Source organism: Sus scrofa, chromosome 13 (assembly GCF_000003025.6).
Source record: "Sus scrofa isolate TJ Tabasco breed Duroc chromosome 13, Sscrofa11.1, whole genome shotgun sequence".
NCBI classification, from domain to species: domain Eukaryota; kingdom Metazoa; phylum Chordata; class Mammalia; order Artiodactyla; family Suidae; genus Sus; species Sus scrofa.
Window position 1 is genome coordinate 109,717,843 of NC_010455.5, and position 16,061 is coordinate 109,733,903.

Sequence of the window (16,061 nt, forward strand, 5' to 3'; positions counted from 1 at the left end):
AAAAAAGTTGTAAGTGAAACTGTAGTTTCTACTTCCTGTAAACAACCATTATTAACATTAGGACAACATAATTTTAGGCATTTTTTGAACATATGTAAGATTGAACAGATAATAAAAACCTTTTATAAAAATAGGCTCTTATGTAAGAAATCTGGTTCTGGTAATACTGTAGTCTAGATAACTTGAAATAAACTCTAGCTATAAATACCTGAAGATTCTAGAACAAAATGCAAAGTAGCATAAAACACCCTTCTTAATGACCAGTTATGCTCACAAGAAAGTAAGGAAATCGTTAGGTGCCATGTTAATGACGGAACTGAAAATCAGTGTGTCAGGCATATTAGTTTATACACTAACTTCCTGGAACGGTTATTGACCTTGGCTGGAGTTACTATTTTGTTTGTTTGCCTTGCTGATTTGATTATCACTATTTATCCCCCTGCCATTCAATTAATTTTTAATGAGCTTTTTAAAAATAGCTCATCACAGAGTCAAGTTTCCCCAATCCTTCCTTAGTCTAGTAGTTGAGCAAATGAAGCACTGTTACTTTGGAAGTATTTGCAAAAGAAATATAAATGACCTCTGACCCTACAAGTAAGCCACAACCACAAGTCTGGGACCAACTGTGTGTTCACTGGTATGACAAAAGAGCATGGAATGTTAGTGACAATACTAATGATCAGTTTTGGGGTCTAGGTATGGATTGGAAATGATCCTGCCTAGAATTCCTTAAGCCTTAAATCATATTCTTCCATAGAAAAGTCACTAAGAATCCTGGTCTCACAAACTCACTTAGTCTCCAAGAAGGAAAAGGGTTTTCTACTTTCTGTTGTTACTTACAAAAAGAACCACAAATGGATTAAGGTACAGAAGTAATGTTATAGTTCTTCCAAAAGCAAAGCATGTGTGTCTCACATTGAATTATTTTTCAACGTTGTATCACTAGTTTAACCCTCTACTGCTACCAGATAAACTCACCATGGCCAACAGGACCTGGGGGTACTTGCTTACTTACCTCCTTGGCCCAGGCTGGCTTCTCACTAGGACTCATCCCTTCTTTGTAATGGTAGAGTGGCTTCTTCTCCACAGGTCTCTGTTCCTGCCGCTGATGCTGAAGGGAAACCAAGTAATCTCTCTCTTGCTTTAACTGTCTCTGTAGTCTTTCTGCTTGTCTCTGTTCTTCCAACTGTTTGCGCTTATATTCCTGTCCAGATCAGGAAGGGGGAGCAAAGAAAAAGCTAAATCACCATATGGAAACCATTGGCCAGTACCAGTGAAGCATGCAATGGAAGCAAGAGAGATGATAAATAACAAAGGGCCTTAACACCAACAGAACCACAGGAGGAGGTCAGGATGTGCCATAGAGATAAGCTACAGCCTCACTTGTTAGCATCTACACAGAAGGTGGCATTTATTGAAAACATTATTGTTTAATGGCCATGCCTACAGAACACCACCCTTTGCAAAGTGACTTGCTCTTGATGAATTGTAACCGAGAAAGTGGCGATAATAAAGGCATTTGGACCAGCATACAGGTCCTATAAGGAGCCATCCACTTCCTGGTTTGGTAATTAAACCATTCCAATGTGTACAATTAAGTTCAAAACTAAACGAGTACCTAAAGACATTGCCTAAATCATCTTTTGTTTAACAAAATTTGGACCAACAAAAGCCATCAGCCAGTTTATGTACAAGCTAAAAAATATCACAGTGCCATCGAATAAAAAGTTTAGTTAAAAAAAAAGATACACCAAGAAGCTCATTTGGAGAGCAGTGTAATAATAATAAAGAAGTACTTCAAGTGGAAGCCGCCTGAGCAGGGAACACAAAATGTTCCCATCGTCAGGGTAAAGCTAATAGTCTGCAAATGAAATATAACTCCAGAGCTGAGTGGGTTCTTACGGACGAAGGGCACTTTGCTGTGATTGTATTCCAGCATGCTGCAAATGACCTTACATATTACTCTGCAATAAACACAGTGGGTCTCAAAAACCGTCTGAACTTATAATAAGACTGGATTCATGTTAAAGTTTCATAAATAGCTGGAGTTAATAAAGAATGCATAACAAGCGTATTCAATGTATTAACACTCGGCACACTGGGTCAAGAAATGCATTAAGTTTAAGGAAATTTTCCAGATCCATGAAGCTTGAAGGATCCCTTCTTCCTGCCTGATTGGCACATTAGAGGAGACAACAGACACACACACACACACACACACACACACACACACACACACACACACGACGGACACAGGGCAGGTCAACTGGCTAGGCTTTCCCATTACCAGAAGTAGAGCTTGTTCATGCAGTAGCTGCTGCTGCAAGATCTCTAACTGTCTCTGCTCCTCCTCTAACTGTCGCCTGATGTATTCCTGGAGAGGTAGGCAGCAGAGAATTCAGAGGAACACAACGAGAGAAAGAGAGAGAGAAAAAGAACTGGTAATTTCAAAGGTGATAAGCGCTGCCAAGTAAAGTGTGGAAGGAAAGAGGAAAAAAAAAATACCCAGACACCTCCTTTCTCAACAGGAAAGGTACCCCACACCGAAGCAAAAGCATTTCAATACAGTCAAAAGCACAAGCCCTCTGCCTGCAGCAGCAGTGGACTGAGATGGGCTCAGTGCTTTGCTCTTCCTATTTGGTTGTGAGAACCCAGCTTCTCTGAAAACTTTTCATGACAGGTTCCCTTTTTATGGGCTACCTGGGATAAATGATGCTGTAAAGTTCAGGGGCTCCTGTGCAAGCAACACGGATAAAATAATGGTTGAATGTGATCATGCACCATCTTTGTAATGGAACCATCTTGCAGTTTCACTGCTCTGTCAGAATGTGATTCTAATAGAGAGAGGGACCTGTATCGGTTGCTCAAAGTCTTGAGACCAGAGCTGTGTGAGTAGAAAAGCTCTTCTGAAGTGACAAAAGAGCAAGGACTTGGCTCATTTATCATGCTTCAGTGCTACTTTCAAAGTAGATACCCAAGGTTGGGAGAATCACAAGATCAAGGTATGTCAGGGGCTTTCGACCTAGGCCGGAAGCCAGGTTGAATAAGTGGGCTGTGCCAAGGTTGTGCATTTGACTTCTTGAACAGGTGAGAATAGTTGCTTGAGAAAGTGTGAAAACCTTCTTAAACTGAGCAGACCTAAGAGAAGGTGACCCCATCCCAGAGACGGCTGGCACTGGTGTCCACACAGCCGTCCCTCTGCAGGGTTCACTGCCCTGGCTGTACCTGCTCATGCTCCGCGCGTCTCCTCTCCTCCTCACGTCGCATCTGCTCCTCATAGTGCCGCCGCTGCTCCCTCTCCTGCTGCTTCCGCAGCTCCTTCTCTCGCCTTTGTTGCTGTGGGGCAACAAACAGAAAGGCATGAAAGAAATGGCAGTGGTGGGGTGGGAACCCAGCAAGGAGATCAGCGGAAAGTGGATCATGAGCTCTTAACTCGATGCCGGCATGCCGGAAGGTCCGCATATGTGGCTGGGGGCGCACTGGCCCGGACCCGGTGATGGAGAGCCAGAGTTTACCATGCAGATAGGCTTCCCAGGTTTATACATATCCCAGGAAGTTGCCATGAAGGATGTCCTCCCAATTGGTCGATGAGGGTTTTCAAATCAAGTGTAGGTAACACTGATGTATAATAAATTACTTATTATATATCATCAAACTGTGACATTCTATAGGCTTTAAAGTGCATTTGCAATGCTCATGCCATTCAATCTTTTCCATACCATGGAGGGCAAAAGTATCACAGATAAAGAAAGCAAAAGCCAGAGAAATGAAGGGACATATTCTAGAAGATATATACAGTAATTGCGGCTGAGGGTGCAAAACAATACCTTGACTCCCATCTAGTCCCCTTCCCTTTCTGATACACAGTGTGGCCCTTCTTTATCATCTGGAGTATTCACTTTTAAGTGTCAGTTTCAACTTGTTGCTCTGAAACCTTAAGCTCAGAAACCATCATGCCTCCAAGAGCCGGCAAGCACAGTAAGCGCCTTTCATGCTTTATCTGATTTAACCATCACAAAAGTCTTCTGAGGTAGATATTACTATTATTTCCCCCCACCCCCCGCTTTTTTTTTCTTTTTAGGTCCATTACTGAGGCTTGTGGAAGTTTCCAGGCTAAGGGCTGAATCAGAGCTGCAGCTGAGGCCTAGGGCACAGCCACAGCAACAGAGGATCTAAGCTGCATCTGGGACCTACACCACAGCCTGTAGCAATGCCAGATCCTTAACCCACTGAGCGAGGCCAGGGATAGAACCCGCATCCTCACGGAGACAGCATCAGGTCCTTAACCCACTGAGCCACAGAAGAAACTCCTATCCCCCATTTTAAATGAGAAAACAGGGAGTTCCCGCCATAGCTCAGTGGAAACGAATCTGACTAGCATCTATGAAGATGCAGGTTTGATCCCTGGCCTTGCTCAGCGCGTTAAAGGATCCGGCCTTGCCGTGAGCTATGGTGTAGGTTGCAGATGCAGCTTGGATCCTGTATGGCTGTGGCTGTGGTGTAGGCCACCAGCTATAGCTCTGATTTGACACCTAGCCTGGGAACCTCCATATGCTGTGGGTGCGGCCCTAAAAAGACAAAAAAAAAAAAATAAATAAATAAATAAAAATAAATAAATAAATAAGAAAACGGAGACATAGAGAGATTACATAGTTATTCAAGGTCAATAAATAAATAAATAAGAAAACGGAGCCACAGAAAGATTATATAGTTGTTCAAGGTCAGGCTCACACTCAAGGTCATACTCAGTCAGTGGTGGAGTTTGATTTCAAAGCCAGGCAATGTGACTCCAGTTTGAGCTCAATCAATATAGAAGATGAAGAGAAAACAGGAGGGACAGATCAGAATTAATCCAACTCTTCGTTATACTCTCAGTAAAGACTCTCTTAGGAGCAGTGACAGGAGCCAATGTTCCTCAGCTAAGGCATTCCCCGATCCCTGGGGCATTTGGCATGTGTGGGGGCATGTGTGAGTTTTTTGGTTGTCCCAATGACAGAGGGTCATGGCTGCTATTTAGCACAGGGGGCCAGGGATGCTAAACATCCCACAATGTGCAGGAACCTCCTACACTACAAAGTATTTCCCCGCGGCACGTGCCAGGAGTACACCTTTTGAGGTATGCTACAGGCCCTGTGTGTCAGAGCCCTGTAGTAGCATTAGGATTTTCTTCCTCAAATGTGAGGTTTGGAGGGGCCCTATCAGAGGGTCCATTCCCTGGTAACAATCTCGACAGCACTCCTCTGTCTGGCTGAGGAAACACACAGTATCCAAGATAAAATGGACTGTGGCTGAATTACACTGATAAACCAGCTCTAAGAAAAAAAAAAAAAAAAAAAAAAAAAAAAAACAGGAAAGAACTTTCTAGTACAAAGGCTCTCTGTCCCAGTCCTAGCCAACTCAACATAGATATTTGAAGTTCCAAAGAAGCCCACGAAGGAGGAGGCCTGCCTGATGTGGCTGGCGCCTGCAATCCCCCAGACCTGCTGTCATCCAACAGCCTCTGAGGCTCCAGAGATAAGCAGCATCTTTTAAAACTCAATGTCTATCCCTTCCAGTTCAACCACAGCTTGTCCATCTTAGATTGTTGGCCACCGGGAGCTGCTGGAGGACTGTCTGCCATCAAATGGTATGACCAGACCTGCATTTTTAAGAGGGCTCATTCCCGCCATGGCACGGGCAGGACTAGAAGCTGAAAATGCAATGTGAGGTCATCCTAAGGACCCGGGTAGGAAATGCCAGGGCACCCATGAGCTAAGCAAAGGCAGTTGGAAAGTCCATGTTTGTAATCCCTGCTGAAGTGCAGCCAAAAGGAAGAAAAACTAAAAATGATCTAGCTTTCTAGTCATTCCAACAGGACAACAGTAGACCCTGACTTAGAAGCAGAAAGTAGAATTAGGCCAAAATTAAATGGTCAGAATTTGGTGACCATGGGGCCCATGAGAGAGAGTGGTGAGTGAAGTTTCTGGCCCAGGAGCATGGCATATCTGTGATAAGGAGGAAGAAAAGCAGGTTTAGGGGAGGGAATGACAGGTATGCAGGCGGATAGGGGTGAGTCAAGTTCCAGACATATGATTATTTGTTTTACAGAAAAATAACATGGGCGATGCGAGGAGAAAACATCATCATAGGAACTGACTGAAAAATTTGGATTACAGACCCCAAACAGAGATATTTCCAACACTCCTCCAAAGCGAATCAATGCCAGCACAGAGAATAAAATAATTATGTGTACAGATCTGGCTCCTGGCAGGAAACAGCCCTAATTTAGTAACATTTCAAGTTTTATACTCCCACCATCAGTCTCTTTCTTGAGGAAAAAAAAAATATAATCAAGGCTTTTGAAGATTTAGCTGATTTTTATGTGAAGGATTTGTACATTTTCAACCCCCTTTCTAGGAATCGATACTGTTTTATAATTAACATGCCACTCAGGTCCCTATGCGAGGTGTACACACTATCGATTGCAACTCAGGAGGGTCTGAGCTTCCCAAGTACACTGTAGTTTCTGAGAAAGACACTTAAAAGTGACTAATAATTAATAATGATCTCATTTGGATCTGCAGCCGCTAAGGCATGGAGGCATCTGCCAGGGCTTTGGTTCCTGCAGTGAGGTTGGAAAAATAAATCACTTCCTCAACCTGCCGAAGGCACCTTGCCAATTTCCAGGTGTTGTTTCTCAATGCTAATACCTTTCTTGGAAAAATGTTTGTTCTCTCTCCTCTTGAATTTGAGATTGCTTGAAGGTATATATCAAATCATGTCAGAAAAAGACCAAGTCCCTGGCCTCAAGCAGACCCCTTACAAAGCTCTGATGACCCTTGCTAGAAGCAGCAGTTCAAGCGCAAGGCTTATGCTTGATCCCCACTGGACCCCCATGTGAGGCCTGGCACCTGACGGGTACAGAGATTTTGTTGAACTGAACTGAGCAAGAAATCTGGGGCAAAGGAAGACAATATAATATCATTTATTATTATTATTATTATTGTTATTTTTTTGGAGGGGGCATTTTCTCTCCTATCAGTACTTGCAGTTCCTTATATTGTGGTTATTTGAGATGTCTTATTTACTCTGCAATCTAAGTTGTGGGCAGGGTCCCTGCTCTACTCTGTTTTGTTTTGTTGTTGTTGTTGTTCTTTTGGTTTTATTTTGGCTGTTCCTGGGTCAGGGATCCAATCTGTGCCACTGTAGTAAACAGGGTCACTGCAGTGACAATGCCAGATTCTTAACCCATTGAGCTACAAGGGAACTCCTCTACTCCAGTTTTTATCTTCTACTATATGCCATAAAAGGCCAGATATTATTGATGTTTGTTGACCTATATACCACAGATGGGGTAGAAAGAGAAGAGGAGACAGGTTCACAGACTCCCAGACACCTCTTTACCCTTTGACACCTTCCTGGGCCAGAATAGTCTTTTATGCTGAGAATAGATAATCTTTGACAATTTTTTTTCTAAAAAGAGAGCCACCTATGATTGGCACTGGTATGGGATCGATTTTCCATCTTAGAGAAAGGCAGGAAAAGAAAATAACAGAAGAGATGTCTAAGCTGGAAAGAATTGAAAAGGGAAGAATTAAATAATATTTCTAAAATTCACTGAGGCAGAAAGATGGCAGTGGTCCTGTTAAAACAGAATAGCTTAAACCAACTACTCCAAAACTCTTGGCAGACCCCCCCCTCCCCCATATACTGAATTGCTTAGAAGTATATTTCCATCCACATCTTCTTGGAGACATCTCCAAAAGTTATAGCACATAAAATTAGATATTCAATAGGCTCTTATAAGTTTCTTAACTTTTTCCTGGTTGGGGAATGGTTGAGAATATTTACTCGGAAAGTTCTCCAGGCTATAATCACTGTTGCCTTGATCTATGGAGTAGATCACAGGGGTCCCCTCATCCTTTTGGCTTCTGCCGGTGTTCCCAAAGAATCACTTTTTTCAAACAGTTTTGATCTTCCCTAAAGAATGTTCCCCTCAGGCCATCTCCAGGCGGAGGTTGTATGGCTGTACTTTCAAGGATATGAACTGGTTATTTCATTTTAATGAGCAAATAATCCTGCCCCTTTGCTCACGGGACTGGCAAAGGTTATACATTTATTCCCAGTTGACTGGGCAGAATTTTGACTCTTCAAGAGCATACTACCTTAACACTTAAATATTCAAATCTTATTAAAGGAGTAGGAAATAATCCTCATGGGTGGTCATCACAAAGGCCATGGAGTTAGTCTTTCTTTCCTTTTGTTTCTTTAAATGTTCTTTTTAGATTAAGTTTAACCAACAGGTGTGCACTGCACCAAAGTGCTCTGGCCTCATAGAAGTGACTTTGATGAACTGTTAGAACATAGATTGCATTTTACAGTGTGATCAGAAGAGCAGAATACAGCTAAGCTCTGAGTTTATTCCTGTGAATAACTCAGACGTTATTCATAGCACTATTCAACCATTCCCAGGTGAGTGTACAGGTTTTCAATGAGAAATGGGTCTACTCTTATCTGGACAGCATGAATATTGGCTCATTCAAGTCTGCCTTTTCCTTAGCTGCTAAGACTCTCAGAGTCAGGCTGCCCCTGCCACCCCTCCCCTCCCAGCATGCAGATGCCATGCTGCACAGGTATCCTATGACCTGACACTACCCTGGCTTCATCTTGTTTTTCTCTTCAATTTTTAGTTCCTTCTACTTTATTTTTATCATTTATTTTTACTTTTAGTTTCTGTATTAATCTTTGCAAGCCACCTTAAGGCTTCCTGGAATGAAGAAAAGTCATAAAGAAGAGTATATACAGGGAGTTCCCATTGTGGCTCAGTGCTTAACAAATCTGACTAGGAACCTCGAGGTTGAGGTTCGATCCCTGGCCTTGCTCAGTGGGTTAAGGATCCTGTGTTGCCATGAGCTGTGGTGTAGGTCGCAGATGCGGCTTGGATCCTGAGTTGCTGTGGCTCTGGTGTAGGCCCGTGGCTACAGCTCCAATTAGACCCCTAGCCTGGGAACCTCCATATGCCACAGGAGTGGCCCTAGAAATGGCAAAAAGACAAAAAAAAAGAGAGAGAGAGAGAGTATATACAGGTAAACAATGAAAACCTTATCTTGGCCCTCTAAGTCTTTTGAAACCTCAAAATCTTCCTTGGAAAAATCAAAATGGAGATAAATGAAAAATTGTAGACTGGTAATTTGGTTCTTTAAACATATGAAGATACCACATCATTTTCCCAGCAGTGGAGATCAATTCGCTCTGATACTTCCATGGTCTCTCATGGAGGGTGGGTTAAACCGAGCTACAGTCCCACGTATAGATCTGGCTGGGACTTACAGGGAAACAGAACCCAATCTCCTTTCTAATCTAAAAGTCTGTACGATGGCCCAGAGCAAACACGGCTAGGTACATACAGCTCACTTGTCATTCTAAAGATACAGATCTTTTGGGAAAAAAGCACAAGATTGTAATCTGCGTTGAAGGGTGGGTTTTTGTTGTTTTATTTTTTTTTTAACCAAAAAAGTATCTCATCATAGATTATTCTAATTGGAGCCTGCTGGGTAAGATAAATGTCATTTTCTTTATTTCCCTTGTTTAAAGACTTTCAGAAAGGTTCAATGCTTTGTCAATGGCCACAAGACAAGTTGGGGGAAATCCTGGAAGGAATACGTACCATTATATCAGGTGCTGTCTCTGTGTGCCAGGTGATTTAGAGGCTTCAGTTTATTTAATTACATAATGTGACTCTAGAGTTTATTGCTATCATTCTCATTTTATAGATAAGCAACTTGAAGCTGAGAGAAATTAAATTTTATATTGTTCCATGTCACACAAAACAGTGGAGCTGATCATCAAGCCCAGGTTGGTCTGACTTCACCTCTTCCACTCTACGCCCACTAGCTCCCAGTCCCTAGTATCTGGGCGAATATTCTATCAATCAGAGATGTGTCCAGTCCAGATAGGATACTAGGCTGCTTTGTACTACTTACCTGGTGTCCAGGTTGAATTTGAGTTTGGTTCTACTATCTGGTAGAATGAGGGGAAACAAGGTGAGATGCCATTGCGTAAAGGTTTTGGGCCCTTCTATCTATTACATACACATTGTGTTTCCCATTATACAGACTCAAAAGTAACATCCACATTTGAGAATTAATATCGCTCAGCTGCAAGCTGATATGCCACCGGGGGGAAGAGAGGAGGTGTGAGAGGACACGGGACTTGGGGGAAAGAACAGTGGATCAGAAGAAGCAAGACTAGATTTGCTATTGATATAAATAGTATGGACCACACAATCTCAGTAAATACGTAATGAATGAGTGAATGTTGTATGGCCTTGAATGAGTCCCCTTAACCCAAACCTTCAACCAGGGGGTAGATGAGGTGATCTTACACATCTGTTCATTCCAAGAGTCAAAGCAAGAACAGGCTACATTGCAAAGCAAAAATCGACTAACGATTCAAAATGAGCAGTCGGGCAAAGCAGAATTCTGGCCTGTTCTTGGAGACCTCGGCTTCTTTTCATCCTGGGTGACCTCCTGGATGTGGTGAGAGGGGACCCCACTGGCTGTGGGAGACCAGAGCCGGCCTATGGGGGACATCAGAGCAGCTAGTGCAGAATCCAGTCAGGCTCCTTGGGATGTGCCTCAAACCATCCCCTCAACACAGGGGCTCTCTGTTCAAAGACACCCGAAATGAAAGGCCCCAGTGCTGTCTTTTGAATCAACTGCACTGCACACATGCCCCCTCACTTAAACAGAACTACTCTGTAGAAGCTTGGCAAGAGCAGTACTTGGGATGAGAGGCATTCATGCTTCTGGGTATTCAATTACCCAATTTAACATCTGTAAAGATTTCACTTTTGGAAAGACTATTGCACATAAACCACTGCAGGGCAAGGGCCTGCTTCTTTGCAACTGACCCTGGGATTCCAAGTCTTTGTTTATAGGAAGACGTGAGACTGACAGTGAAGCAGTCTGGCACCTCTGACTTCACTACACAACAGAGTAATCAGAATCACAAAAAAGAATAATAATCATTCACGTTAAGAACAAACAGCTGTATAGTGCCTCCTGTGACGCTAGACACTGTCCCAAGCCCTTCACTCATGGGAACTCATTTCTTTCTCACCTCAAGGTACATACTACCATCACTGTCTCTATCTGACAGATAAGGAAACCGAGAAATGCACAGGCCAATATCTTGCCCAAGTTTACTCAGTTGGTAAGTGCAAAGCCAGACTCTACTTTCCATCTGGCTCTTGCCATGGTGCCACTATGGATCTGAACGACATCTATGGTTGAGACACTGATGAGCACAAAGTGAAGGATGCTGTGTTAATGCTTTTTCAAGTGGCTGTTTTCTCATCTATTTTCACTTTGTTACCTGTCTTTTCCGCAAAGAAACAGTAATCAGAGAATCACTGAGAAAACTAGACCAGCTAGATGTAACTCATTCGTTTCCTTACACTCCTACTTTACTCTATTAAAGATAAACCATCTGGAGCTCCCACCATGGTGCAGTGGGTTAAGAACTGGACTGCAATGACTTGGATCACTATGAAGGAGCAGGTTCGATCCTAAGCTGGGCATGGTGGGTTAAAGGATCTGGTGTTGCCAAAGCTGTGACTTGGATTCAATTCCTGGCCCAGAAACTTTATATGCCATGAGGGTGGACACACACACACACACACACACACACACACACACACACACACACAGACATACACACACACGCTCATGCACACAAAGAATGGCTGCATGGACATCCTGAGTACCTATGACTCTGTGGGTTAGTGTAAAAGACAAGTGCAGATGTAACTCGGATTCCTTCTGGTATCACTCTGAAGACATAATATGAGACTCTCATATTGAGTCCTATGAAAACAAGCCCTTTGTAAACCAGTTTATTAATACAATGTCTGCAGAGAGGGCCCCTCTGGCATATCTGGGATAGTAGAGCAGATGCTAAATTATATCATAGGTAGAAAGACTGCAGGAACTGGTTCCATTTGGGCAAGAACACTATCATTGCCTTCACACATTTCTGGGGCTTATGTGAAAGGCATTTTAGGTTTACTTGACATAATCTGTATTAATGCAGGGATATCACAAAGACGTGAATCAATAACAGGATACATTTTCTAACAGTAGTTGTTCAGAAATAGAATAGGCTGCCTCAAGCCTTTAAAAATATATGAAGAGATAATATGTTAAACAGGTTAAATGACTGAGGAATATTGACACAGGGATTCTTGCCCTGAGAGAAGAATTGGTTTAGATAACTTTTGAGGTCCCTTATGTTCCCCAGCCTCTATGATTCTATAAAACTGCTCGCCAACTGAAGAAAACAAGAGTGAAATGAAAATGATTCGATTTAAGTGTCATGTGAAATAATACTTTCTATGAAATAATACTTTTTGTGAAACTATTTTGTTGTCATAGTTCTAAGCTTGGGAATAGCTAAGAATAATGACTGTGGAACACAAGAGAGGCAGACTGGATGTAATAAAAGAGATTCCACGAAGACCCTGGACAATGGTCAGAATGGAATGGAATGGAAGGTGGTCACAATGCCTCCTCCTCACTGTCACTTATAAGCAACCCCTAAACTGCCCTAGATACACCAAGGGCCAGAAACTGCCTAACACTGTTTTGTTTGTTTTTTTCCCCCCAGTATGAAATGCTATAAATATAAAATATAAGCACATCCTTTCCATGGATTCCCTGCAAGTGGAGGAAGGGATCTGAGCAAAAGGATTTCAAGTATCAGTAGCCTTTTAAGTGGCAGTGCAGGAACTTCAGCCCAACTTTCAGCTGTGGGCAGAGAACCCTTCCCATCACAGGACCCAGGTGACCAAGCAGACAAAGCCAGCTAAGTTAGAACAGAGAACCCTTCCAGGATCCACTGGGAAGCAAGGGTCCATACATCCGTGCAAACCACGTATCCTCCTGAAGCACAGGCGTGAATTACACACATGCACGAGGCAGACCCCATCAGAGGCCGTGGGTGGCTCCTCCCCCGACAGTCAGCATCCACTGCCAACCTGGCTTCCAGCTGTTTCATAATTTCTGTTCAGTTATTGAAATAATAGAGCAAACGTCCAGCTAGAAAGTGTTCAATCTTCGTGCCGATGCTAACAGCATCCAGGAAGAAAGGGCTGCTCTGCCTCTGACCAGCTGCTGCTGCTCACAGGACTCATTACGATGCCTATAGTTAATGATTAAGTGAATTAAAGGCCGTGTCTCAGCAGTGCTGGTGAATTAACACTCCAGGCCCTGAAATGGGAGGGTTAGGCTTGCTCACAGCGCTTTCTTCCGGCTGAGGGCCTGGGAGTGTGGCCTGTGGGCGGGAAGGCCGCATTGCCTTCTCCCGCTCAGGCCGCCCGCAGCTGTGAGCGGTCACCAGGAAAGGGATGACTCAGAGCAGCACCAGCAGGCGGACGGTGGGAAGAAAAAAATTTTCCCATTATGGGCAATTTTTTTTCCTGATTAGTTAGGTAACTGCTCAGTGCCAGGTACTGTTCTAAGTGCTTTGTAGGTAGTGATTCATTTAATCCTTGAAACAGTTACTATCCCATTTTATAAATGAGCAAACAGAGGCAGAGGGAAGTCATATTTTGCCCAAGATTACAAAGGTAGTAAGCGGTACAGCCAGGATTCAAACCCAGGCAGTCTCTTGCTGTATTCGGGACTGCTCTGTCTTTGCCTTCCTGGTGAAGGGGCCTCTCCCAAGGCACTGTGTCCTCGCCACCCACTGGCTGACCAGACATGACAAGGTCTTTGCCTTCTTATGGGTTTTGTTGGGGTACTGGTAGCAGGTGAGGCTTGGTGCATCTGCTGTGGCAACGATGGGATCATAATTACACAGCATGGAAAGGGACAGCAAGAAATATTGACGAGACAACCCACCAAAAAGCAGTTTCTCCAGGGGAAGGGCCTCTGAGCTTGGCTGGGAAGAGGAGACCTTCCAAGGGGCAGCTGGTCCGACAAGATGAGGTGCATCCAGAAGGATGGAGAATGGGCTGCCTCCTTGCGCTGGAGGCTGGGACCTGTGGCTATGTTAACGGCAGATGAGACCCCAGCAAGACAAACAAGAGGGGCACTCTCAGAGAAGAGCCCTCAAAGAGGGATGGAGAAGTAAACAGGGACGGTACCTTAGAGAATTAAAGCAGGTAGGCAAGGGGAAATGCTACCTATATAGAAAACCCCTAACATAAACAAAACACCTAACAACTCTGAAATCACCAGTTGCAAAATACCAGTAAAATATTCATGCAACTCTCTCAATCGGTGCTTGTGTCAGGCATGGTGCAAGCCTTCTGTACCTCTGATTCCCTTTACCTCACAACAATCCTGCCAAGCAAATATCATCTTGATTTGTGTATCTAAGGAAGCTGAGACTCAGGGAGGACAAGTGATTTGCCCAAGGCCACACAACTAGAATTAAACCTTGGCCTCCACAACTTCAAAGCCGATGTACTTTGCTCCTACTCTCACCTGTTAGCCAGCCGTTTAAAAACTACTGATATTTTTTTTCTCTTAATGACCTAACCAAATTCCCACTAGTATTATAACAAATATTCTTCCCAAAGCATGAATAAAAGTTTACCTATCCATACATTTATTTTAATAAATTCACGAAGGTTTCAGTGCCACACATACAAGAGTAAACATTTGGAAATTATACCTTTGACCTCAGCCAAAGGCACCCACGTCAATAATACTAACAACTGACATTTATTGAGTGTGTATTAAGTGCTGGTGCTATGCTAAGGCTTCCTGGGAATTGACTCCTTTAATCCTTACAATATCCTGGGGAGGCAAATGCTATGGTTATTTCTAGTTTTACAGGTGAGGAAACTGAGGCACAGTAAAGTTAAGAGGAAAAAAGAAAGATAGTGTTAATCAAAACGCTCGTCTCAACAGAATTTCCCCAAATGTTCTGTTGCTTTCTGACTTTTTTTTTTTTTTTTTTTTTTGGGCTACCTCAAGGCACATGGGCATATGGAGTTCCTAGGACAGGGATCAGATTCAACTCGTAGTTGCAACTTATGCTGCAGTTGTGGCAATGCTGCATCCTAACCCACTGTGCTGGGCCAGGGTGTCTCAGCGCTCTAGAGATGCCACCGATCCTGTTGCACCACAGCAGAAACTCTTGCTCACTGACTCTTAAAGAGATATGCAGTTTTTCCTGGTCCTCTCCTCCCCATTTTTGCTCTAAAAGCATCTGGGAGAAACCACTTAGGTCCCAAGGAGTAACCTTACCCACCAGTGGTCTTTCTGGGTCTGGGCTCCAGCCGGTGTGGCTTCTGTGTGTCAAAGGGAATGTCGATCACATTGAGTGAAAGGGAATGCTGAGATGACATGAGCAAAGCTGCCCACAACGGATGCACATGTAATTATGAAAAGTCATCCATGTCTAACTTGGATTTGACAAGTCCTTCAAGAGCGAGATCTATCTAGCTCCTGGTGTTGGACAAAGCCACGCCTTTCATATCCATTTCCCTGGTTAATCCTCAGAATTACTTTGGTGGTGGGAACTAGCTTTGTTAAGACACCTCCCAGTAAAGGTCAAGAAGTGGGGCTCTGGGGAGACCAGGGAGCTACTTGGGCAAGTGGGTGGTACATGGTGGCCCCTAAATCCAGACCTCTTGACTTCCAAGTCGATGTAGGTTGCGTCTCTCCCTCCAAAGCAGAGAGGAAAAGAGACATTTCTAAAGAACTATCTTTGTTTCTTTTTCTTTTCTTTTTTTTTTTTTTTTTTTTTTTGTCTTTTTGCCTTTTCTAGGACTGCTCCTGCAGCATATGGAGGTTCCCAGGCTAGGAGTCTAATCGGAGCTGTAGCCACCGGCCTATGCCAGAGCCACAGCAATGTGGGATCCGAGCCACGTCTGCGACCTACACCACAGCTCACGGCAATGCTGGATCCTTAACCCACTGAGCAAGGCAAGGGATCGAACCCGCAACCTCATGGTTCCTAGTTGGATTCGTTAACCACTGTGCCACGACGGGAACTCCCCAATGACTACCTTTTAAATATCCTCTTTGTCACTGAAATGAAAGGGTGCTGTTAGTTTCCTCGACCTTTGG

The 16,061-nt window shown here is 43.6% G+C and overlaps 1 protein-coding gene across 21 annotated transcripts in view; it reads right to left on the reverse strand.

The window, feature by feature from the left end:
* Window positions 1-16,061, reverse strand: part of TNIK (TRAF2 and NCK interacting kinase) — a 409,498-nt gene that overhangs the window by 74,995 nt on the left and 318,442 nt on the right. For 11 of the 21 annotated variants that reach the window (XM_021071168.1, XM_021071159.1, XM_021071162.1 and 8 more), the window contains 3 exons: window positions 3,226-3,336; window positions 2,288-2,374; window positions 1,016-1,204 (listed from right to left, as the gene is read on the reverse strand). In XM_021071168.1, coding sequence (XP_020926827.1) covers window positions 1,016-1,204; window positions 2,288-2,374; window positions 3,226-3,336 — 387 coding nt within the window. The remainder of the gene's footprint in view (window positions 1-1,015; window positions 1,205-2,287; window positions 2,375-3,225; window positions 3,337-16,061) is intronic. The other 10 variants (XM_021071173.1, XM_021071170.1, XM_021071167.1 and 7 more) reach the window with 1 other exon arrangement.